Source organism: Olea europaea, chromosome 6 (assembly GCF_002742605.1).
Source record: "Olea europaea var. sylvestris chromosome 6, O_europaea_v1, whole genome shotgun sequence".
NCBI classification, from domain to species: Eukaryota; Viridiplantae; Streptophyta; class Magnoliopsida; order Lamiales; family Oleaceae; genus Olea; species Olea europaea.
The window spans coordinates 15,265,545-15,291,394 of NC_036242.1; the positions used below are offsets into that span (position 1 = coordinate 15,265,545).

At 32.2% G+C, this 25,850-nt stretch overlaps 2 protein-coding genes across 3 annotated transcripts in view; both read left to right on the forward strand.

Annotated features, from left to right (window-relative positions):
* Positions 1 to 7,902: 7,902 nt before the first annotated feature.
* LOC111395983 (homeobox-leucine zipper protein MERISTEM L1-like) lies at positions 7,903 to 13,905 on the forward strand. Of its 2 annotated transcripts, none has more exons than XM_023022224.1 (13): positions 7,903 to 8,268; positions 8,445 to 8,910; positions 9,546 to 9,807; positions 9,885 to 10,002; positions 10,124 to 10,312; positions 10,528 to 10,962; positions 11,050 to 11,151; positions 11,262 to 11,462; positions 11,552 to 11,726; positions 11,817 to 12,088; positions 12,392 to 12,487; positions 12,569 to 12,956; positions 13,522 to 13,905. In XM_023022224.1, the coding sequence occupies exons 3-12, from the start codon at positions 9,584 to 9,586 to the stop codon at positions 12,935 to 12,937; spliced, it is 2,181 nt and encodes a 726-aa protein (XP_022877992.1). In that variant the 5' UTR covers positions 7,903 to 8,268; positions 8,445 to 8,910; positions 9,546 to 9,583; the 3' UTR covers positions 12,938 to 12,956; positions 13,522 to 13,905. The 2 variants fall into 2 exon arrangements, with proteins under 2 accessions (XP_022877992.1, XP_022877991.1); XM_023022223.1 differs by having other exon boundaries at positions 7,905 to 8,268; positions 13,573 to 13,905.
* Positions 13,906 to 17,027: 3,122 nt separating this feature from the next.
* LOC111395207 (homeobox-leucine zipper protein PROTODERMAL FACTOR 2-like) overlaps positions 17,028 to 25,850 on the forward strand; it is a 14,347-nt gene continuing 5,524 nt past the window's right edge. The window contains exons 1-5 of the mRNA XM_023021207.1: positions 17,028 to 17,150; positions 17,422 to 17,504; positions 17,780 to 17,974; positions 18,718 to 18,785; positions 19,288 to 19,425. Of these exons, the coding sequence (XP_022876975.1) occupies positions 17,028 to 17,150; positions 17,422 to 17,504; positions 17,780 to 17,974; positions 18,718 to 18,785; positions 19,288 to 19,425 (607 nt within the window). The remainder of the gene's footprint in view (positions 17,151 to 17,421; positions 17,505 to 17,779; positions 17,975 to 18,717; positions 18,786 to 19,287; positions 19,426 to 25,850) is intronic.

Consider the following 25,850-nt stretch of genomic DNA (forward strand, 5'->3'; position numbering starts at 1 on the left):
TCCAGATAATTTTTCTTGGTTTGGATGGTTTGTTAAACAGTCGACTGTTAACCGACTAAATCGGTGCAATATCAAACAATATGTCTATTCGAGTTTTGAAGGCTGCTTGAACAGTGACGACTGTTCAGTAGGATGTTCGAATGACCATGAGCAAGTCTATAAATAGCCTACCCCGCTGCCAAAAAAATTACACCATTTTCATTGCAAATATTCTCTACATTGAATCTCATCCTTCATCTCTCTCGTTCTGATATTATTTTTGAAGCTGAAACATTTTGTTGTGTTTGTTGAAACTCTTGCAGATTGTTTTACTACTTTCGTAGGAGACGAAATTCGTTCTATCTTGGAAAATAATTGCTGGACGTTTTTAGCCCCGTTGAAGACAACAAATTCGTTTTAAGGAAATATCGTGAAGTCGGTGGACTCGAATTAACTGTTGATCATATTTTTACGCTGTTCAAAATTACATAACGTAATTCTGTCGGATATTTCAAGGAGAAACTTATACTCCAGAACCAATAATCTTAAAACGAATTTTTTTTTTGTTTATTCAATTTTTACATCTTATTATCATCTATCTGCTAATTGTGTTTCAGAAATGACAACTTGTGGTACTATACTCCTGAATACGACCAGGAAAATATCAGAAAAATTTAATGGGTCAGATTTCAAGCGCTGGCAACAGAAAATGCTTTTTTATCTTACAACATTAAATTTGGCAAAATTTCTCAAAGAAGATGCGCCTTCGTATACCGAACAAGATAGTGATATTGAGAAATTGGCTGCGATTGATGCATGGAAGCATTCTGATTTTTTATGCAGAAATTATGTACTCAATAGACTGGATAACACATCATATAATGTGTACTGCAGTGCAAAGTCTGCAAAAAAACTACGGAAATCTTTGGACACCAAGTACAAAATCGAAGATACCGGCACGAAAAAATTCATTATTGATCGTTTTTTGGGTTATAAAATGGTCGACAGTAAGACTGTCATATCCCAAGTTCAAGAATATCGAATTCTACTCAGCGACATCCATGCTGAAGGAATGAAACTAAGTGAATCATTTCAAGTTACTGCACTGATTGAGAAATTACACATCTCATGCGATGGAATCGAAAGCCAACATTGTAGAAGGAGGTTTAAAGACAAGCAAAAAGAGGAAAAACAATGGAGAAAGACAAACCGATTTTTCAAAAACTGCTGAAAAGTTCAAAGGTAACTGTTACAATTGTGGCAAAGCAGGACATCGATCCAAGGACTATCGAAAGTCAAAGAATTTCAAGGGAAAAACTCATCAGGCCAATGTAACGGAACATGACTACCTCTCCGATAAGGTACAAGATATAAATCTTTCTGCGGTCTTCTTTGAATGCAGTTTAGTTGGAAACATAAGGAATTGTGGGTGGATACTAGAGCTACTCGTCATATATGCTCAAACCGCAGAATGTTCTCTACCTGCAATGTGATGGATCATGATGAGCACCTCTACATGGGAAACTCTTCATCTTCCAAGGTAGAAAGACATGGAAAGATAATGCTAAAAATGACAAGTAGAAAAGAGCTCACTTTGAATGACGTTCTTCATGTGCCAGATATTAGAAAGAATTTGGTATCTGGTTCCTTATTAAGTAAGAATGGGTTTAAACTAATATTCGTTTTAGATAAATTTGTACTTACAAAGAATGAAATGTTTGTAGAAAAGGACTACCTGAATGAGGGGCTCTTTAAGTTGACTGTAATGACCGTTATACCTCCGATTATGAATAAAATTACATCTTCTTCTTACTTGCTTGAGTCATTTAATATTTGACATGAACAATTAGGACATGTAAATTATAATACTTTACGAAGACTAATCAAATTAGATTTATTACCAAAGTGCGATTTAAATCCTAATCACAAATATGATATATGTGTACAAGTCAAAATGGCACGTTTACCTTTTTGTTATGTTGAAAGAAGTACCGAACCCCTAGATTTAATCCACACGACATATGTGATTTAAAGTTTGTTCAAACTAGATAGGTAATAAGTACTTTATCACTTTTATTGATGATTGTACTCGATATTGCTACGTGTACTTACTCAAAAGCAAAGACTAAGCAATTGAAGTATTTAAACACTACAAGTTAGAAGTTGAAAATCAACTTAATAAAAATATTTAAGTCCATAAAAAGTGATAGAGGTGGTGAATATGATTCTCCCTTTGAACAATTCTGTTCGGAACATGGAATTATTCATCAAGCTACCACGCCTTATTCTCCTCAATCTAATGGTATTGCTAAACGCAAGAATCGAACATTGAAGAAGATGATGAATGCTATGTTAATAAGTTATGGATTACCACAGGACTTGTGGGGGGAAGCCTTGCTTTCTGCCAATTATATTCTTAACAAATTACCACATCAAAAAACGCATAAAATACCTTATGAAGTATGGATTTGTCACAAACCTAATTATAAATATTTGAAGATATGGGCTTGTTTGACTAAGGTAGCAGTTCCTAAATGTAAAAAGGTTAAGAGAGGACCTAAAATAATTGATTGTGTATTCATTGGCTATGCCCACCACAGTAATGCATATAGATTTCTTGTGCAGAAGTTTGAAATACCCGATGTGCATATTAATACAATTATTGATTCAATGCATGCTACATTTTTTGAAAATATTTTTCCTTATAATATACAAAATGAATCAAATTCACAGAAGAGATTTTGTAAAAGTGAAGAGGCTATAGATCAAGAATCTATAAATGAACAACCTAGACATATTAAAAGAGCTAGGACGTCAACCTCCTTTGGGCCAACTTTCTAACATATTTGTTACAAAATGAACCTCAAAATTTTAAAGAGGCTATGTCATCGACCGAAACTTCATATTGAAAAAAAGCTGTTCATAGTAAAATTGAATTCAAACTACAAAATCATACATGGGAATTAGTAGACCTTCCTCCCGGTAATAAGCCATTGGGGGTGTAAATGGATTTTTAAAAGGAAAATAAAAGCAGATGGATCAATTGACAAATATAAGGCTAGACTTGTCGCGAAAGGCTACAAGCAAAAAAAAATGTCTTGATTATTTCGATAGTTATTCTCCTATGACAAGAATCACTTCCATACGTATGCTTATTGCGATAGCAGCATTGAATGGTTTGGATAAACATCAAATGGATGTTAAAACGGCTTTCTTGAATGGTGAATTGATGAAGAAATCTATATGGAGCAACTTGAAAGGTTTGTGGCCTCAGGATAAGAAAAGAAAGTATGTTGACTTGTTAAATCACTTTATGGATTAAAGCAAACTCCTAGGAAATGACATGAAAAATTTGACACGATTATGATGTCAAATGGTTTCAGAATTAATGAGTGGGACAAATGTGTTTATATTAAGAACACTCAAAATGGTTATGTCATGGTATGTTTATACGTAGATGACATGTTGATTATGGGTAACAATGATACCATAATTCAAACTACAAAAAGGATGCTAACAAGTAAATTTGAAATGAAGGATTTAGGTGTGGCCGATGTTATATTAGGAATTAAAATTTCTAAAACATCCGATTGTCTCATATTATCTCAATCACACTACATTGAGAAGATTCATAATAAATTCAAGAAATATGATATTATCCCTATGAAAACACTTATGGATGTTAGTATGCATCTTGTTTCCAATACTGGTGATCGTAAGTTTCAATTGGAATATTCTCGTATTATTGGTAGCTTAATGTATGTCATGAACTGCACACGACCTGATATTGCTTATTCCATTAGTAGACTAAGTTGATATACGAGCAATCCAAGCACTAATCATTGGAAGGCAATTGTTAGAGTTTTAGGATATTTAAAACATATGAAAAACTTTGGATTGCACTATTCAAGATATCCAACAGTACTTAAAGAATACTGTGATGCAAATTGGATATCAGATACTAAAGACTCCAAGTCAACAAGTAGATAAGCTTTTACACTTGGAGGTGTTACAGTATCATGAAAATCTTGAAAACAAACATGTATAGCTAGGTCAATGATGGAATCCGAGTTCATTTCATTAGAAAAAGCTGGAAAAGAAGCCAAATGGCTACGGAACTTTCTAGAAGGATTTTCATGTTGGATAAAACCTATGTCTGCTATATGTATCCATTGTGATAGTCAATCAGCAATTGGTAGAGCACAGAATGCGATATACAACGGTAAATCTTGACATATACGTCGTAGACACAATACCGTTAGACAATTGCTCTCTATTGGCATTATTTCTATAGATTATGTGAAGTCAAAAGCGAATATTGTGGATCTGCTAACTAAAAGTTTAACAAGAGAGCAAGTCGAAAGATCATTGAAGGGGATGGGATTAAAACCAATAAAATAATCAAAAGTTTCCATGGTGGCAACCCAACCTAGTTGACTGGAGATCCCAAGATCTAGGTTCAATGGGACAACCGAACTGTGGAAAACTTAGTACGCACTGAGAAGATTTTTACTCCTACCCATTCCTATGATGAGCCAGTGCATAACTGCCGCGAAATAGGTTAAGTTACACTTTTAATGGTTTCTATATCTTGATTCGTTTAAGTGGAGTATAGCATAATACTCTTTATAGAAACCACCTATGCGGGTGAGAAGAGACCACTTTTAAGAGAATTAAGTGAAGATGAATTCTCTAAAAACACTCATGAACCAGGAGGTGTCCAAGGCCAAAATGGACACAAACGTGAGAACCAACTGTGTTCGAAGAGAACTGTGTGACTTCTATTGTCTAGATTTACATGGACGGCTGACTATTCAAAGCAACTTGCTACTGATTGGCTAAGTAAATTCAATAGATTTTACTAGGAAAAGTTCAAAGTTTTTTGCTACTTATCTCGATGCAGTTTTCTTCAATTTTACTTCGATAAACATATCAGATATTGTTTGGAAAAAGGCCGTCATATTTCATTCATGTGGGAGATTATTGGAAAATTGTTTATAAATGGGTCAAATTTGAGCCCAAATTTCAGTGGGACCCACACTTTAATTAATTCGAGACCTAGCGTATTCACGTTCTACTCTGCGAAACGATTAACGTGATATATTTATTTGTCGAAAACCATTTAAAATTGAATGAAATATTAAATGTTAAAGTAATCCACTTGAATCTATAAATCATGAAAGAATTTGATTTACCAAACACTTATCCCACATAAGAAAGTTAGGAAACTTTGGTGTGGTTTATATAGTGGAAGTTTGGAAATTGGTTTTGGGGTCCAAGAGGTACCAATAGTTTTTGGAAGGGAGGAGACTATATCCTATCGGGTTCGGTCATAAACCCACACGTGCGCGTTGCCTCGTCCGTCCGATTGGCTCGGCTCGACATGGCACGGCACGAGCACGTGCCCGTGTCCGAGTCCGGTCCAGTTCGTGTTCAGGTACGGGTGAGTCCTTGCGCTATATTAACTTTTTGGACTAAATTGTAAATAATCAAATTCTTGGATACTTAATGAAATTAATTTTGGCTTATTTCCAGGTAATTTTTCTTGGTCTGGATGGTCTGTTAAACAGTCATCTATTAACCGACTAAACAGTCGACTGTTAACCTATTAAACCGGCACAGTATCGAACAACCATGTCTATTCAAGTTTTGAAGGCTACCTGAATAGTGACGACTGTTCGGGAGGATGTTCGAATGGCCACGAACAAGTCTATGAATAGCCTGCCCCGCTGCCAGAAAAATTACACCATTTTATTGCAAATATTCTCTGCATTGAATCTCATCCTCCCTCTCTCTCGTTCTGATATTATTTTCAAAGTTGAAACACTTCGTTGTGTTTGTTGGAACTCTTGCAGATTGCTGTGCTACTTCTGTAGGAGATGAAATTCGTTCTATCCTAGAAAACGATTGTTGGATGCTTTTAGCACCGTTGAAGGCAGCAAATTCATTTTAAAGAAATATCGTGAAGTCGGTGGGCTCGAATTAACTGTTGATCATATTTTTACGCCGTTCAAAATAACATAAGGTAATTCTGATGCAATATTTCAAGGAGAAACTTATACTCCAAAACCAGCATTATGTGCAATAATTATGTACAAGTAGAATTTTCCTTTAAAGAGGCCTTGGGGCTCTCCAGACCAATAACTTCTACAGTGGGACCATATAATTTAATTACATTGTTAAATAGTTGCTATCACATATGACCTATTTAGTACTCTACATATAAAAAATAATAATAATAATAATTAAGATTGAATACAGTATGCATTTTATTTAGAAAAAAAAATGTCCAAGTGAATTAATATTGGAACATTGGTCATTAAAGTACAAAATAATGAATTAGTTACCTTGAATACATGGCAATCAATAAAAGCTTGACAAGTACTTTTATGTAGACACATATTCATTTATATTAAATTATATAGAATCACTTCTCGTGACTATTAAAATAAAGATGATTGATACTTAAGATTGTTCGTCACGCATTTCAAAATTAAGTCTTGACACCCCTATTCAAACAAAGAATCAAATTCATTAGTTAGACTGTTTCCAAGAAAATGCATAGTCTACCGAGTTTACTTTCAAGAACCCTAGTAACCAAGTGCAAAAAGCCAAGAGAAAGATCTCAATCACAAGAGATTTTAGAAAATCTAATAAGACGACATTTCTACTCGAGTATAACGTGTCTATTTTAAAAAATAGATTGCTATCAAAAATTCAAAATTGACTTTTTATGACTTTATCGTTGAGATTTTTCAAAACAATATGTAATCCGTTATTACATGCATTAATTTCAAAAAATCAAAACGCAAGATTTTAACAATCAACAAAATTGTATAGCATCCTATCAGTAATATTTCCTATAGCATATGCGTATTTCTTGGTATATGCAATAAATGCTTGTACGCAAAGAAGATTATGAAATATTAATTCAAATTAGGAATTTCATGCAATTAACGCAAACGGATAACTTTAAAAAGCAAAAATAAGGAGAAAATCGTGACCATATATGATATTTCATTAATGCACATATCCATTGCAATTAAAAATTGAACATTTTAATGGACAACTAATTTTACCCTGCCCTTGATCTTCGTCGTCCAATAAGCAAAACAAAAACAAAAAAATAATAATAAATAAATAAAAATAAAATAATAAGTGACTTTATATAAGTACATACTATATATGATTAATTCTGATACAAAATAATACAAAACCAAGTAATTGTAGGAATTGTAATATCGCGGAACGACACAATTTATAATTTCATTTTCAATTTGGTATCACACTTTACTATAATGATTCTATATATACGCATATGATAGGACTATCCTATCAAATTATGATATGATTTAAAACTATTTAAATCATGACATATCCGACGTCTAGTGGATCAATCCAAACCATGTTTCTCTCTCTACCACTTGTCATTTGAGGTTCCATGATTTGTCGTTCAAAATGTCGTGATTTGAGTAGACTGTTATTATATGATTGTGAAACACACAAAAAAAGAAGTTCAAAATTTGGCATCTACTCAAATCACAATCCGCCTCTTTGTTACTCAATCATGACATCTCCAATGTCGAGTCGACCCTCCTGCCCATCCCGTTTCTCTCTACCGCATCCTAGTCAGAAATATCACGATTTAAATTATTTTTCATCTGAAATGTCATGATTTGGGTGAAAGATTGTACATGTGTTTATGGGTGTAAAATATAATGGAAAATGAAATTCAAAAATTGGGTCCAGTTAGAAGTGAGCTGTGTTGAAGATGTAGTAAAGAGCACAGACCCCACCCCACCATCCCCACACAAATATTTACGTGTATGTATGGAAAATGTTACGTTTACATAGAGGAAATTTAAACGTAAGATACCAACCCCATAGTCTTCTCTCTCATTAGCAATAAACAACCATAAATGCTATCGCTGGCTCTCTATGCGCTCTGCAATAACTCCTCCATCTTCTCTGCCTTTTCCCTTTCTCTTCTTCCTTCTTTATCCCATCACCATCTATCTCTCTCTCTCACATTTTTTATCTGCTTTTCTTTTCTTTTTCTTTTTTTTTCCCTTTCCCTTTCATTTCCATGTCCTCACTATTCTTCTTAAATTCTACTCACAAGAAAGGCGTCCTTAGCAATAAACCTCAAAACCACTCTTCACAGTTCTAAACAAATTCTGCTTTTTCATCAACCCTTTGACTTCAAAACCAGATCTGACCTGCTTTGCTTGTCTCTAACCGTAAAACCTGAATAGGGTTTTATAGGGTTTCTATCCACTTTCAAGAACAGTAAGTCAAACGACCACACCCACACACACCTACACACACTTGTTATACTGTTTGTTTATTCTCACTTCAGTTCTCTAAAACCAGATTTTCAGTTTTCACCTTGCGAATAATTAAGTTTAATTTTCTGTGATGAATTTGGCATTCTAATATTGCTTATTTATTTTTTTATTTTGCAGGGAGAAAAGAGGAGAGTAAAACTCCACCGAAATATACGTGGGCGTTAAATAAAATGCCAGCTTGAAAAATTTTCCAGTGTCAAAGGTTTCACACTGTGTCAAATCCGTGTTGGTCTTTTAGTTCTATATTTGGCACGTAAGGACAGATGAAAAGAAGTCTTCTTTGAGAACCCACTAACCAGAATTAAGTAAATTCCAGTCTGTTGTTACATGTAACCATCCCATTTTTTTTGTTCAGACACTGCCAAAGAATCTGTTGACCTCAACGCACTACCTTCTAAAAACCAAAACCAAAATCAAAACCAAAAAGCTAGACCTCAATTTAGAGGGAGAAAGATATATATAAAGAGAGAGAGAGAGAGAGAGAAGTTTCTAGGGTTTCATGGTGAAGATGTGCAGCTTCAAGGGCATAGGAAGAAGTCTCGTGCCAAGAATTTTCAGGCGAGTCTGAAAACCTATAAAAAAGGTCAGTGAATTTTGCAAGCCTAAAATTCCACTGAATGCAAGAAGAATTCAAGATACATATATAGAGTTACTCTTATCATCCCATTTTTTACATTGTTATTTCTCAAAATTTAAACAGAATTCTGATGAACAGTATCAGGTTCCCACAAAAATTAATTTCGTTGTCATGTTAAAAAGTGTTTATGATATACTGTTTTGTGTCAAGAGTCAAACCATTTCAAGATCTGATTAAACAAAGAACTAGGGAATAAAAGCACTTCCAATGAAATCATTCTCGATATAAACGCTAAAGCACCTTTTTCATAAATTACACACTCTCAAAAGTCACAAGATCTGAGCCTTAATAGAATTTTTTTATTCCCTAATCGCATTTCCAGATTTCATATGGCGTAATCCTTTTTTTCTTGATGTATAGTTCTGCCATGTCAATTATTGTAAACTATATTTATTTCTTAATTATATTAATTTTTTGTTAAAATTGTTTCGCTTAATTCTTTTGTTTCATCTTCTTGCAGCTGATTGGAAAATTTTAAGCTTGTCTCTCATGTCAATTGTTGTAAACTATAATTATTTCTTAATTATATTAACTTTTTGTTTAAATTGTTTCGCTTAATTCTTTTGTTCATCCTCTTGCAGCTGATTGGAAAATTTTAAGTTTGTTACTTAAGAACATCATGATGTTTCAGCCAAACATGTTTGATAGCCACCATTCCTTGCTGGACATGATCCATAAAACACCAGAAAATGAGATGGACCTTATTAAGGATGATGAATTCGACAGCAAATCGGTGACTGATATAATGGAAGCACCTTCTGGTGATGATGGAGATCCAAATCCACGCCCCAAAAAGAAGCGTTATCATCGCCATACCCAGCATCAAATCACAGAAATGGAAGCGTAAGTCAAGTGCCGGACAGAATTAAATAATTAAGAGACATTTATTCATTTTTTTCACGAAATATTTTCATTTATAGTTTTTTTAAGGAATGCCCTCACCCAGATGATAAACAAAGGAAAGAGCTTGGACGTCAATTAGGATTGGAGCCTTTACAAGTAAAATTTTGGTTCCAAAACAAGCGTACTCAAATGAAGGTAATATGTTTATCTTTCAGAATTCTTAGGCTTAAAATTTTTACCAATGATTATCACTCTATTAGTTTATTGATGTGTTTTTATATGGGAAGTTTAACTTTGATAGAATTAATAATTTCAGTCTCAACATGAGCGCCATGAGAACACACAGCTGAGGAATGAAAATGAAAAGCTTCATGCTGAGAACATAAGGTATAAAGAAGCTCTTACCAATGCTACTTGTCCCAACTGTGGAGGACCAGCGGCCATTGGCGAGATGTCATTTGATGAGCAGCATTTGAGGATCGAGAATGCTCGTTTAAGGGAAGAGGTAATAAAAGAAGACTAGAGACATTTGTATTTGGAATATTTCTTTATAATAGGTGTTTAAAGGTTCTTGCTTCAATAAGATATGCTTGTATAAATTTATTATAATCAATTTGTTAAATTATGTCTTTAATAATGATTAAGAAAATAAATGAGACATTAGGACTTTTATCTTAATATGTAGTTTTTAACTTATTTACATGGGTATCATCTTTCTAGATAGATAGGATTTCTGGAATTGCAGCAAAGTATGTTGGAAAACCTATGCTTTCTTATGCAAGTCTTTCTCCTGGATCATCTCGTTCACTTGATCTTGGACCGGGAAATTTTGGACCACATACAGGCATGGCAGGAGAGATATATGGTGCAGCTGATCTTCTTAGGTCAGTCTCCAGACCAACTGATGCCAACAAGCCCATGATCATTGAGTTGGCTGTTGCTTCAATGGAGGAGTTAATCCGAATGGCTCAAACAGAAGAACCTTTATGGATACCTAGCATGGACAATATAGAGACTTTGAGTGAAGAGGAATATGTCAGGAATTTCCCTCGTGGGATTGGGCCAAAACCCTTGGGATTGAAATCTGAGGCATCTCGAGAGTCTGCTGTTGTGATAATGAATCATATCAGCTTGGTTGAAATTCTGATGGATGTGGTAGGATTTCTAGAATCCATATTTGGACATAAGCATATAATTTTTTGATTCCGTTTTAATCAGCAGTTTTGGTTTCTGTGATTACAGAATCAATGGAGAAGCGTGTTCTCCAGCATTGTCTCGAGAGCAATGACTGTTGAAGTTTTATCAACTGGAGTGGCAGGCAACTATAATGGAGCTTTACAAGTGGTATGCATACAAATCAATTTTCTTGGTGATTGCTACTTTTCACTGATTAAGAGCTGATATTTTCTCAGCAACTCTTATAAATTGTTAATCCTAATGCATTATCTTTATAGATGACCGCTGAGTTCCAGGTCCCTTCCCCATTGGTTCCAACTCGCGAATTCTATTTTGCAAGATATTGCAAACAGCATGGTGATGGTACATGGGCTGTGGTTGATGTTTCTTTAGACAATCTGAGAGATGCCTCTGTATCCCGGTGTAGACGAAGGCCATCTGGTTGTTTGATCCAAGATTTGCCAAATGGTTACTCAAAGGTATAACCTATTCTCAAGTTAATATGTCAATTTAAATAAATATAGCCCTATATAATGCTAGTTGTGAATATGCTCCTATTTATCCTCAGGTAACATGGGTGGAACATGTTGAGGTAGATGATAGAGCTGTTCACAACATCTACAAACCACTGGTCAATTCTGGTCTCGCATTTGGGGCAAGACGCTGGGTGGCGACGTTGGATAGACAATGTGAACGTCTTGCAAGTGTAATGGCCAATAATATTTCAGCAGGAGATGTTGGAGGTACTGACATTTTACAATTTTTACTTGAACTGAAATTTTAGTTAACAGGATTTCTTTAGCCTGTGCTAATTTGTATAGTTACTGTTGCAGTGATATCATCTCCAGAAGGTAGAAAGAGTATGTTGAAGCTGGCAGAAAGAATGGTAATGAGCTTCTGCACTGGTGTCGGTGCTTCAACTGCACACACATGGACAACAATGTCAGGAAGTGGAGCTGATGATGTTAGGGTTATGACAAGAAAGAGTGTGGACGATCCAGGCAGGCCTCCTGGTATTGTGCTAAGTGCTGCTACTTCATTTTGGCTCCCAGTTCAACCAAAAAGAGTTTTCGATTTTCTTCGTGACGAGAATTCAAGAAATGAGGTATGAAATATTTTTCTCGAGTCCTGAAACTTAGTTTCAGTCAATCTTTGATCTTAAATTACCTCAGCAGCTACTATGATCAAATAAAACAGTAAAAATAAATAGATTCTTATCTCGTGCTAAGAAACCAAATAATCAATGGACATTACAGATATGACCAAAAAACAAAAATCCTTTATATAAGATTAAACAATAGCTTCTCTACTCTTTACAATTTCAGCTGTTATTGGAATGTTACAAGGATTCTTGAAATGTCTTACCTATAAAAAATTACTCATAATTTATCCTGTATCACAATTACAGTGGGATATTCTTTCTAATGGGGGCCTTGTTCAAGAAATGGCACACATAGCAAATGGCCGTGATCCAGGCAATTCTGTCTCGTTACTGCGTGTTAATGTAAGTTGTTGATTTATATAAGAAATTTTACCTCAAATGACTGGACTGTTCTTCATAAGCTGTTGAAAATGTAATGTGCAGAGTGCGAATTCTAGCCAAAGCAATATGCTGATACTACAAGAGAGTTGCACTGATTCAACAGGCTCCTATGTTATATATGCTCCAGTTGATATTGTTGCAATGAATGTGGTCTTAAGTGGTGGTGATCCAGACTATGTTGCCCTCTTACCATCTGGTTTCGCTATACTTCCTGATGGACCTATAAATCTAGCCGGAGGGATTAATCCTGAGGTTGGTTCTGGTGGTTCGTTACTGACCGTCGCCTTTCAGATATTGGTAGATTCAGTTCCAACAGCTAAACTTTCTCTGGGTTCAGTAGCAACTGTTAATAGCCTGATCAAGTGCACTGTTGAAAGGATCAAGGGTTCTGTGCTGTGCGAAGGTTCATGACCCAAAGATCTGCTTTCTGGTGAGTTTTTCTTTTTAAACTGATTGACGGCTTAGACATCTAATGTATTCTCCCTTATGCCCTCTTGCTCCCTTTAGAGCTTTCCATGCCTGAAAGAACGAAATGTTTATTTAGAAAAATAATGTCATTTAGCACCACCGGAGATCAACACCACTCACATTCTAGATGACACTGTGTGATTGATTCAACTAAAGGTAAAATTATATGAACCGTTCAAATTTACTTCTCATTAATCTTATTTAGTGCTATCTAGGCTGGTATTGACATCAATGGTGTTAAATAGAATTATTCTAGGCACCAATGTGATAAATTTTAGAAGTATGCTCTGCACTCCTAACGAACCGATACTTGATAAGAAAACTAGTAGACTGATAAACAGACTTGAAAGTTTACATTATCAAATCTGCTTCTAATCAGTGTCACAACCATCTGGTAAATATTTGATCAACCACAAATGATGCGGTCCACATTTTTTCGCCTAAATCTTGACACTGTCGTTACATATTCTTAATTAAATACAGTTTCTTCATTCTGACATCTTTCTGTTGACTGTTTTATGTTGCAGTTTATACTTGAAATGAAGAATAAATGAAAATTATTGATTTGTTTACCGTAGGATGTGAGAGAAATGGAAAGAAGTCAAGAACGCACCTTGTATAATCCTTGCCGTGTCGTGTTAATCATCTTGGATGAAGAATGCATCTTGAGTTTCACCAATCAGCAAGGTTAATATAGGTTCGGGTATTGACTAAGAAAAGACTCAGACTTGTCTTAAAATCTTTTTACCATTGTTTAATTTGCATCAAAGTTAGGGTTTTTATTTTATTTTATTTTATTTTTTTGTTTAGTAATCATTGTGTCTTTGGAGAAGTTAAGTTAGCAAACTGTGGAACCTCAATTTGGCTATTTATAAGTGGTTTTCTTTTCATGTGAATTTTTGTTTCAGTAATATTTAGCTCTTTTCTTTTGATGTGAACTTTTCTTTCAGTAATATTTAGCTCTTATTCTCTAGATGGCTACAGTGAAACTGATTTGAAAAAAAGAGGAAATCCTTCTGCAGAAGGTTTTGTTTACTTCAGTTCACCATGAAACATGAAGCAGCTCATGTTAGCCTCCTGCGAAGCAGAAAACAGTTGGAGTCAATGCCTTAAATTAAACCTCAATTTCTTTAATTCATTCTATTCCTACATCATATGATCTTTGTTGAGTTAATTAATCTGACTCAAATTGGTTAAGTTGAACTTCTGAAGTTAAAGAACTTACGAAACAATGTTGAAGACAATGCTCGAAGAACGTCCTTCGAAGCATCTAATTATTAAAGCTAAAATAACAAATGATGTTCCTAAGCCATGATCTATATACGGAAATGATCTATTAAGTACCGGTGACATGACATATCATTTAGTTGGTGAATAAATTAATGGTAGGTTCCACGTATTTAATGATTCATCAATTAAATGATTAAATGATGTGCTATGTCACAAGTTAAGCACTAGTATTTAGAAGATCATTCTATATATTGCCACTAATACATTTTTTTATTTAGGATGTCAACATTTTCTAGCAAAGTAGCTTAATTCCGATAAAAAAAAAAAAAAAACAGTTGTTGATACTCTATCGTGTGAAGGGTATTTATAAATTTAGAGAGTTAAAATTTTGAAGTACTCCAACAAGTTTTTTATTTTTAAAATTTAATAACAAAACTAGTTTTTCTCTAGAATATTTTACTATCTTCCCACATTGAAAGTTGAAAACTTTGAATGCATTTAATTAGAGAGACAGCGCCAAACCCACTATCTAAATTAAAATGTTAATTTAAAGAATTTTTTGAAGTATGATTTTAAGGAATGACTTTTTAAAATAGAGAGCATATCATATTTAAATAGTCTCTTGGAGATGCTTTTATCTAAATATCCTGTCAAAAAATGGCAGCTGCCATTGTTGCCTAGTAATTGAAAAGCTTTCAATCCCTAAAAACTTATTTAAAATTGTAACCTCGAAGATATGCTCATATGAAAATTCAAAAAATTGCTTAAACATAAAGAAACAGCAGCAATTTAGTTCAAAAACTAGAGAGTTTTTCACATAATCAGCTTAAAAAATATGTTTACCCTATCATTAAAACTCATTGAGCATGACTTGAGTTGAAATCTCATGTAGATTCAACTAAATGAAACTAATTGCCTTGTTATAGATATATTATAAGTTATGTTTATCTTCAAGATTTATACAACTACTTGTAAATGCAATAGACATTCGTTGACACGAGCTTCTTGATCATTCTAGCAAAGTCGTGTGATACTCAAGATCCAGTCTGGGAGATAATAGCAAATGCACAAAAAAATAACAATATTTTAACACAAATATAATGCTAAAAATGAAATACATTACAACTGTTCTTTGTGAGTTTTTATACTTTGATATCTTTGTAAAATCACTTCATTATCAATCATTAAGAATGTATCTTTCTCCACATAAACAATAAGGTTATCATTCATCCACTCATCTCTAATCTGATTGCGCGATCTATCCTTCACAATGTTGATGGCAGAAAATACTCTCTCTATCGTAATCGTAGCAATCAAAAGAATTAGTGTCAAAGTTAAAAGCTTGTAAACCAGTGGATATGCTTTGTTCTTATTTGTTAAAACTAATTTCCGTGTGAGAGAGCTAAGGCCATTCAATTCTTCAAACTCTTTGTTAGAGAGAATATCAAAATTGTAATAATTAGGTTTGATCTTCTATTGTGAAGAGATCTACTGTTAAAAAATCTTGTGAATAAAACTTAGCAAATTGAATCAACTTTCTTTTGTCAAATGCAGAGAGTGAATTTTGTGGGCATAGACAAGCTACACAAAGGAGTAACTTAGTACTTACCTCGGAGAAACAATCATTTAATTCTTGAAGTTGCAAACCAATGATAGCATAGTATAAATGTACTCGAAAGTGATGCAAGTTGTTCATTTGTGGAGGATTACGATAAGGGCAACCACCATGTGCATAACACATAAACATAGCATCCATGTTTATATTCTATTCTAATTAATTAAGTAAACTCTCTATATCGAGCCCTTGTTTGAGCAACATTATTGGAATGAAAATGCATTTTTGAATAGTATATTGATGAAAAATGTGTGGTTAAAAAATAAGAAAATATTTTGGATTTGCGTGTAATATATTTTTATTAAAGAATGTGATTAAAATGATGTCAAATCACTATTGAAGAATGTATTTTTTTCAAATAATGTGGCTCAAACAAGAACTTATATGTGAATTTTGACCTAATTAAATGAATTAATACAATAAAAAATTTATTTAACAGTTCTAGTAATTTCAGAAATATATCTCTGTCCTCTAATTAAATTATTGAATTTTAATATTTGGTCTAAACAATTAATTTAGATATCTATTCACTATCAATCACAAATCAATTAATAGTAATTAATTGCAATCATTAAAATATTAAAAAAGTTCACAATATCTAATAAAAATTAAACCTTTCAATAATTAAAAAAATCTAGAGTTTCGAATTAAAGCTAAATTATTCGATCTATTAATGAATTTAGCAACAAATCATCGTAATAAAATTGAAATACATCAAAGAAAAAGAGAATAAAAAGTGAAAAACTATCTTGCAGCAAGCTTGAATTATCTCTCTTCAATAAATTCTCCAAATCAACGTTTTTTGCCTTATATTTTTTTTTTCTCTCTCGCAATTTAATTTTCAGAAACGCTACCAACCCTAATAATGAATGAAAAGTCCCATTCATAGCGTTCTATTTCCATAGAACTTTGATGCCCTAAAGCCCCTCATCAAAATATTAAGTCATATTTATATTTGTCTTCCATTATTATAGTGAAAAATCAAAGTCCTAAATCGTCTCAACTTGTTAAGTAACTCAAGGCTGGCCTATTAATGATATTTTTGACCCTATGAAATATTAGATATTTCTGAATAATGGGTCCAGCTTAACTAAAGTTTATTTTTTGTTAAGTATACTCAAGAAGATAAATTTTAGGGGCATGTTAAGCTAACACATAAGATGTGTTAAACAAAATGTTGTCAGCTAAATGATTTGGAAGTTGTATAGAGATACAATTGATAATATTATCTACACAAATGTTTTATTAATGCTTGTTGTGTACACTCAAGTTCTTAATATAACAAATAGGATCCAGCCCATTGGAAGTCAAGTATAAATTTCATAAATTTATGCGAGATGATTATAAATTTGAGTTAAACAGTAAGAGTATAATTAATTTAATAAAAGACCATATTAAATTAATTGATGTATTCTACATATTATTATTTTTTACTTTTCGTCATTTATTTTTATTGAATCATGAAAAACCATGTGTATTTAAGTGGCATACTAGATGCCAACAATCAAATTAGATTTCTTTATTGGCACTACAATCTGAGAATTGTTCTCAGGCATGGAAAATTGATTATGTCCTTAAGTAGCCCTTTCTAGAGACACATGCTGATGACTGGACTGAGGAAAAGGTGGATGCTATAATAAACACTGTGATGACGATAATACTACAGTATGTGTGATGCTTGAAGCTATGTCGCCTGAATTACAAAAGCAACATGAGAGTATAGATGTTAACGAGTGATTTCATTTCAAAGAGTTGTATAATAATAATCATGTGTGGAATGATATGAGACTTCTAAACAACTATAAAGGTACAAACTGACAAAGGAGTCTTTAGTCAATACTCATGTATTGAAGATGATTAGCATTGGAAAGTTGTCTTAATTGAGTTCAATCGTGAACCAGGAACTAAATATTGACTTGGTTCTGCAATCTCTATCAAAGAAAGTTATTCACAATTAATTATGAATTTAACATAAATAAACTTGAATGCACATTCACTGAGGTGCCGAAAATGCTTAAGACTATTCAGCCCAATATCAAAGTTAATAGTGGACAAACCATTGATTCCTCTAATGGTACTAAGAGAAAGTCTAAAGAGGCTTTAGAAAAGCATCCAAGATGGCTAAGATGGTCAAAGTGAAGAAGGATAATACCAAATCTAATTATCATTGTTTTCATTATAAAATGAAAGGTCGATGGAAAAAATATTGTAAGGCTTATGTTTACTTCATTAGCTTCTTAGGTATTTGATACCAAATGTGGATCTCATATTTATACAAATATAAAGAAACTAAATAGAAGTAGACGCTGTAAAAACAAGAAGTTGACCTGCACGTTAAAAGTGAGCAAAGATTGCTGTATTGACTATGTTATTGCCTTTAGGCTTATTACTCGAATCAGATAAATGTTATTTTTTTCTCACCATTATCAAGACCATAATTTGAATTTCATGTTTGGACATGAATTATTTCAATGTTAAGGACAATTGTTGCTCCTTTTTTTCTTGATAAGATCTTAATGGTTATGGTAAATTACGAAATAACTTTTATATTCTAAATACTATGTATTCTTTAACGAATATAGAAATTAGAAGGCATAGAAATGATAGTCTGAATAGCAACAATATCTGGCAAGTCACATAAATGAAAATACAATTACAAAATTACATAGAGGTGTATACTTTGGGTCAATTGATTTTTAATTATTTGACAAGTTCGAATCATGTCTGTTAGGTACAATGACCAAATCTCATTTTACTTGAAAATGAGAAAATCCTACATAATTATTGGCATAATACATAGTAATGTATATGAACCTTGTCAATTAATATTAGATAAGGTTTTTCTTATTTCTTCACAATTACTAATGACTATTTTCAGAAATAGTCATGTATACTTGAAGAAATTAAATCATGACACTCTTGAAGGGTTTAGGATTCAAGCTAGAAGTAGAGAAATAAATAGGTGCAGATATTCTCACATTAAGATTAGAACGAGGCATAGAATTTTAAATTATCCAAAAGAGAATGAGATTCTCTGATAGTGTACTCCACCATATACACCATAGCATAATGGTGTATCAGAACAGAAGAACCACACATTATTAGATATAGTGCGATTAATAACAAGCCATGGAAACTTCCCTAAAGCTATTTTGGGGTCATGCACTGATTGTAGCATGCTACATACTAAACCATGTCCCATCTTAGTCGGTTAACAAAAAATCCATACAAGCTGTGGAAAGGCTACTAGTCCAAATTTATCACATGTAAAGTTTGGGATTGTAATGCTTATGAAGTGTATTGAATCGGATAAACTTGCAACTAAATTTGATAAATACATATTTGTAGATATCCAAACAGATATTTGGATACCAATTCTATTATCTCATTGAGAAGAAAGTCTTCATCTTAAAATATTTCTTATTCATATAAAAAGAGTTCATTCTAGGAGAGGACAATGGAAGTAAAATAAAACTTGAAGGAGTTCAAGAGTCCATAGATATAGTTGACCAAGTAGATGAATCTAAGTTTGATCTCACACTTGTTGAGGGACATATTCTTGATCAGGAAGAGCTTCTAAGGACATGTTAGCTCTGTGTAAATCTAGTGAGATCATTTGACCTTCAAAAATGTGTGAATCCACGATTACTAATCAAGTATTATTAGTCAATGATGATGAACCTACTAATTACTCATAAAAAAGGCAAGTGTTGACTCAAAAAGATAGCAAGAGGCCATGAAATCTGAGATGGATTCGATGTATGTAATCAAGGTTTAGACCTTGATCGACCAATCTGATGGGATAGAACCTATAGGTTATAAATGGGTTTACACCAAATGGGTGGCATGGATAGAAACTTTCGTGCATATAAAGAGAGGTTAATGGCAAAAGGTTACAAACAAAGATAAAGTGTTGACTTTGATGAAACATTTTTGCTTGTAGCCATGCTTAAGTCCAATCAAATATTGCTTGTAATTGTTACATATCATGATTATGAAATATGGTAAATGAATGTCAAAACTACTTTCCTTAATGGAAACTTGCAAGAAGAAAAATACATGACATAACTCGAAGGTTTTGAATATAAAGAAGTCAACAATGTATGTAAGATTGATCAATCCACTTATGGGTTAAAGCAAACTTCTAAGAGCTGGAATCTTTGTTTTGACGAGACAAATAAAAGGTTTGATTTTATCAAAAATGAAGATAAACCATGTGTTTACAAGAAAGATAGTGTGAGCATTATTGCATTTCTAATATTATATGTATTAATAGGAAACGACATCCTTACGTTTCAATCATTGAAATTGTGGTTTTTAAAGGACTTCTTCATGAAAGATAAGGGAGAAGAAACTTGATCTATAGAGATAGATACAAAAGATTACTTAACTCAGGGCAATCTACAGAGATAAAATCTTAATAAGATTTTGTATGGAGAATATGAACTAAGAGCTCAAGGATACACTGATGCTAACTTTTAATTAGATTAGAATGATAGCATGTCTTAATCAGGATATTAGTTTACTCTTAAGCAGTATGTTGGAAAGTTTCCAGACAATAAATCACATTTGAATCAATAGTGAAAGCCTAATACACCATTACTTCAGAGCAGCAAGTAGTTACAATGTGGATCAAGAGGTTCATTAATGAACTTGGAGTGTTCCTAACATTATTGATCACATGTCATTATATTGTGATAATAATAATGTCATTGTGCAAGCGAAGAAATAAGGTTTCATTAATGATCCGAATATGTATTAAGGCAATATCATGTCATCAAAGAGATAATACAAATAAATAATGTAAAGAAAGAAACGAATTTCCACAATCGATAATATTGTAAATCCATTGATAAAGAGTTGTCGCAGTATAAATATGATAGTCATGTAAACTCTTATGAAATTAGATACATAACTGATTGGATCTAGTACAAGTTGGAGTTTGTAAGTGTTATACCTTAGGTTTAATCAACTTTGGATATAAGGACTTTTGATATATAGTTGATGCAATTTTTTGACAGATATATTATTTAATTAATATTCGATTAAGTTAAATAATAGAATCTGTAAATTCAAATTTTGGTAATTTGTTAATCACAAAAAGTTGTGATTGTGAGATACAAATTACATATCATTGAATCTTAAATTATCCATGGTTGTAAGTAACAACTAGATATGGATATCGTTATTGCTGATAGATCATCACCTGTGGCATTTCGAAGTAGGTAGCTGATCTCACAAGTTAAAGTGTGTTGACACTTAAATGAACAAGTGTATATTTTGTTATAGAATAAAATATCGAAGACTCGCTAGGAGATTCCACACGAATAACTACCTGATTGTCAATAGTTAATCTCTAACGTTCAATAGTTGAATTGGTCCTTTGACTTGAAGTCATCATAGTACCTTATATTAGGGTAGTCATACTTTTGTGACGTTGTTGCTTTACCAATGGTTGCTAATACGATATCGTTCGGGTATGTCAAGAATCTTATAAAGGTTGTAAACAATCAATAGAGGATTTGTCACTCTTAAATAGTAAAATAGTATGATTTATATTTCATTCAGTTAAATTGATAATAAAATCTTTGGTCAAAGTGTACTCATAAGTCAAAAATAAATTTTCGACTCATATTTACTTAATAGTGCAATGAAAAATATGATCGATAATTGAGATGTTCCACTAATTTCGATGTTCTAAGTTCGTATGTGTGATCAAGGTTTAAAATTTCTATACATAAACACCATATTTGGGACACAAATGCAATGCATAGTGAGTGAGGCAAAAATAAAAAATAAAAAATCACTACTCATTATCTTTTCCATTTTTTTTTTCCAGATTTCTACCTAAATTTCAAATTCACATAACTTCTTCGTTTTAGATTCAAAATTAGTGTTCTTTATATGGTCCGAAAGCTCATTGAAGTACCTTTCTAATCATACCTATCTTCATAATTATCAATGCAATCATGCTACAGCTACATAAATATAATTTGTAACGTAATTCTTAACATAATGTCACATGGCAACTTATCATTGGATTATTTAAAATGCAATCAAATTTTTCAATAATCACATCTTGCTAACGCCTATCATGCAAACCATTATGTCGACTACTTTCTTATAAATGTACGGAAAGCACTAAATTTTTTAAGTGACTGCAAAATCGACTGAAATTTCAATTTTCTCCCAAAGACAATAGTGAAAACTAGTGAAATTTTGCAGGTCAAATCTACAGTATATTATATACATAATTTCAAAACTTCGTTAATTTTAGACATGTAAATCAAAAAAGAATTATACTATTTGTTCATAAAATGATACTAAAGGGTTACATAAAATGACGTGAAGATAATAAATTGTATGAAAAAGTTGACTGTATTTTTTAATTGAAAAAATAATAAAGTAACATGTGGCATTATGTAACACATTATATAAAACTTGATGTACATGTAGCAATGTCCATCAAAAGATACCATTAAATACTACATAAGGTTTTAATTTTAAATACAATTTTAATAACTCAATTGAATCATGTAATTGCATATTTAAACACGTATTATAATAAGGACTTCAATCTTATGGCTCTGATACCAATTAAAGATTATATAAACATTCTTTAACATAAATTATGAGTTAAAAATACTTGAAAGAATAATTCTAGGATTATTTTGTGTTTAAGTCACCTTACTTCCAAACACCAAATTCTTCATATTTTAACATTTCCATGGTCTCAATCGGGATCATAATAGAAGGGGATTATTATTCACAATTTAAGTACTTAATTTTGTAACTTTTCATGCTATGAATTTTACATAATTCCTTACCATCTTTTCTCACTTTTTTTCTAGACAATTATTGGAGATTATATGGGAGTTAAAAGTGGTCATGGGGAGTTTAGGTTTGAATTTTAAATTCATGTCGTTCCTTCCAACCATTTTGATGTCTTGTGGATCAAGTAACTCAACATAAGCGACCCGCAATTCTTATTTTTCAACACAAACAAATTTGTATTGAAGTTGTCATACTGATGAATCCTATAATCGATCTACTTACCTTCGGTTGAAATAATCTCCAAAAAGCCCAAAAACAGTGTTCAAAAAGTAGAGTAGCTGCAAATACTAAGCCACCAGCATATTCATATGTTTTTCTTTTTCTTTTTCTTTTTTTCTAAATAATATCTTCTTCAATATGTTTGTAGAAACGACTGTAAACTTCCATATTGATGATTACATCTTTAATATAACGCTAGTACATAATAAAACTGAGAAAATAATCTTTTCAATACCTATATAATTGTTAAAAAAAAAAAATACAGAAAATAAGACAACCACCAGTAATGACAGACCACAACTCTACAAGGATACCTACACCATACATTTTCGCCAAATAATTGAACTTGAAAAAACAAGAATGGTTGTGCAGTTGGTTGGGATGACAATGACGGTGGAATATTTAATGCCTCATGTTTTTCCATGCCCTATACATTCTTGAAAACAATCCATTTATTCTTTCTTTTAATGATCAAAATCATTTTCTCATATGTGGTCATTAATAATTCCTGTTTTTGAAAGCGATTTTCCAATTTGAAATAACTAAATAAATCAGAATTAATTGAAATACAATGTTCATCGCGTGATGAAATCTATTTCTTGACCTTTATGAATTCAAGAATTAATTAATATGCAAAATATTATAGAATATGATGGGACCTCCTTAATTATCTTTATTTGGCTAATGGATAAAGGAGCTTTTTCACTTTTTTGATTGGTCTAAGCCATTGGTCAATGCTACATTAAATTATTTTTGGTTATAAATACATGAGCACTAGACTAACTAAATTTGAACAGCTAATATTCAAAGTGTCATATATCTTTCACTATTTAATTGGTAAAAGATTAGGTAACAAAGTCAAAGTTTAGTTTAGTTTAGTTTTCCTTTATTTTTCATTTTATAATGTAATACTGGTTGGAAAAATTATCCTTTGTTGTAAAATAAAACTTAATAAGCTTGAAAGTTAACAAGAGGGGAATATAATTTATGTGGAGAAATTTTTGGATTGTGAAATATGGGTTCATGCGAGCATTGTGTTAATTAACATAATTTGGATTAATGTTTATATATTTAGTATAATTTTAATTTTCAAAGTTACAGTCACTGGACCACAATTTTGCCACTAATTGTGTGTAAATAGCTTTGAGTGAATTACTCAAATGGTCACTAAACTTTGTAAAATGTTTTCATGGATTCATCGAAGTTTAAAAATCATCTAATTCATCACTCAACTTTGTAAAAAAATTTCACGGGTCACTGAACTTTGCAAAATGTTTACTAGGGGTTACTAATTTAGTGATTTTTAAAGTTCAGTGACCCCTAAGAAACCTTTTGCAAAGTTCAGTTACTCTTTGGAAACCATTTGCAAAGTTCAGTTATGAATGAGATGATTTTTAAAATTCAGTGATCTCGTGAAAACTTTTTGCAAAGTTCGGTGATGATTAAAGTTCAATGACCTTATGAAACCTTTTTGTAAAGTTCAATGACTATTTGGGTAATTCATTCAAATAGCTTTCAATAAATTCGTCTTAAGATTAGGTAGATTCAATTAAAATGATAATTTTTCACTTCTGAAAACAACCTAAAGTATAAAGGAGCTTTTTCACTTTTTGATTGGTCTAAGGCATTGGTCAATGCTACATTAAATTATTTTTGGTTATAAATACACTGAGTACTAGACTAACTAAATTTGAACAGTACTGTGTTTAATTACTTTAATTTGATGCTAATATTCAAAGGGTCATATATCTTTCACTATTTAATTGGTAAAGATTAGGTAATAAAGTCAAAGTTTAGTTTAGTTCATTTTTCCTTTATTTTTCATTTTATAATGTAATAATGGTTGGAAAAGTTATCCTTTGTTGTAAAATAAAACTTATTAAGCTTGAAAGTTAACGAGAGGGGAATGTAATTTATGTGGAGAAATTTTTGGATTGTGAAATATGGGTTCATGCGAGAATTGTGTTAACTAACATAATTTGGATTAATGTTTATGTGTTTAGTATAATTTTAATTTTCACAGTTACAGTCATTGGACCACAATTTTGCCACTAATTGTGTGCGAATAGCTTTCAATAAATTTGTTTTAAGATTGAATTAAAATGTTAATTTTTCACTTCTGAAAACAACCTAAAAATTTTAATTACGAAAGACCTTGAAAGATTTCTTGATATTGTATGTGAAAGTTACAAAGACGATTTCTCTATGTTTCGGAAATAAGAATAATGTTATTTACAGTCGCTCACTACGACAGTCACCCTACGTGGCATACACATAGTAGGTGATTATTTGATGCATTAATGAATAAAAAAACTACCGCATTAATGTATCAAATAATCACCTGCTATGTGTATGCCACATCGGACGACTGCCGCAGTGAACGACTACGAATAGCATTACTCCGGAAATAATGTGTGAGAAGGGACGTATTATTGCACGGGGAGAGCAAAAGCTGTTGGATTTTTTATTTTTATTTTTTTGTACTGATTTTAATATTATACCTTTCCTAAACATTGTAACTTACCCACATTTAAAATTCTACTATTCATTATATCCGTCAATCATTTTTGGAAATAATGTGTGAGAAGGGACGTATTATTGTAACGGGAAGAGCAAAAGCCGTTGAATTTTTTATTTTATTTTTATTTTTATTTTTTTGTGCTGGTTTTAGTATTGTGCCTTTCCTAAACATTGTAACTTACCCACATTTAAAATTCTATTAATTATATCCGTCAATCATTTATTGTTTAAATATAGACCATTAGATTGACAATCGAAGATAATATTACGATTTTATTTTTAGATGAACTTCACAAAAAATAAGTTATTCAATATAGTGAACTCCATACTTAGGACAAAGCCGCCTCGTAATATAATAAAACACCACTAAGCGTAGCAATACGACAAAGTGCCTGTTATGGATTTATCGGGGGGGGGGGGGGGGGGGGGGGGAACCCC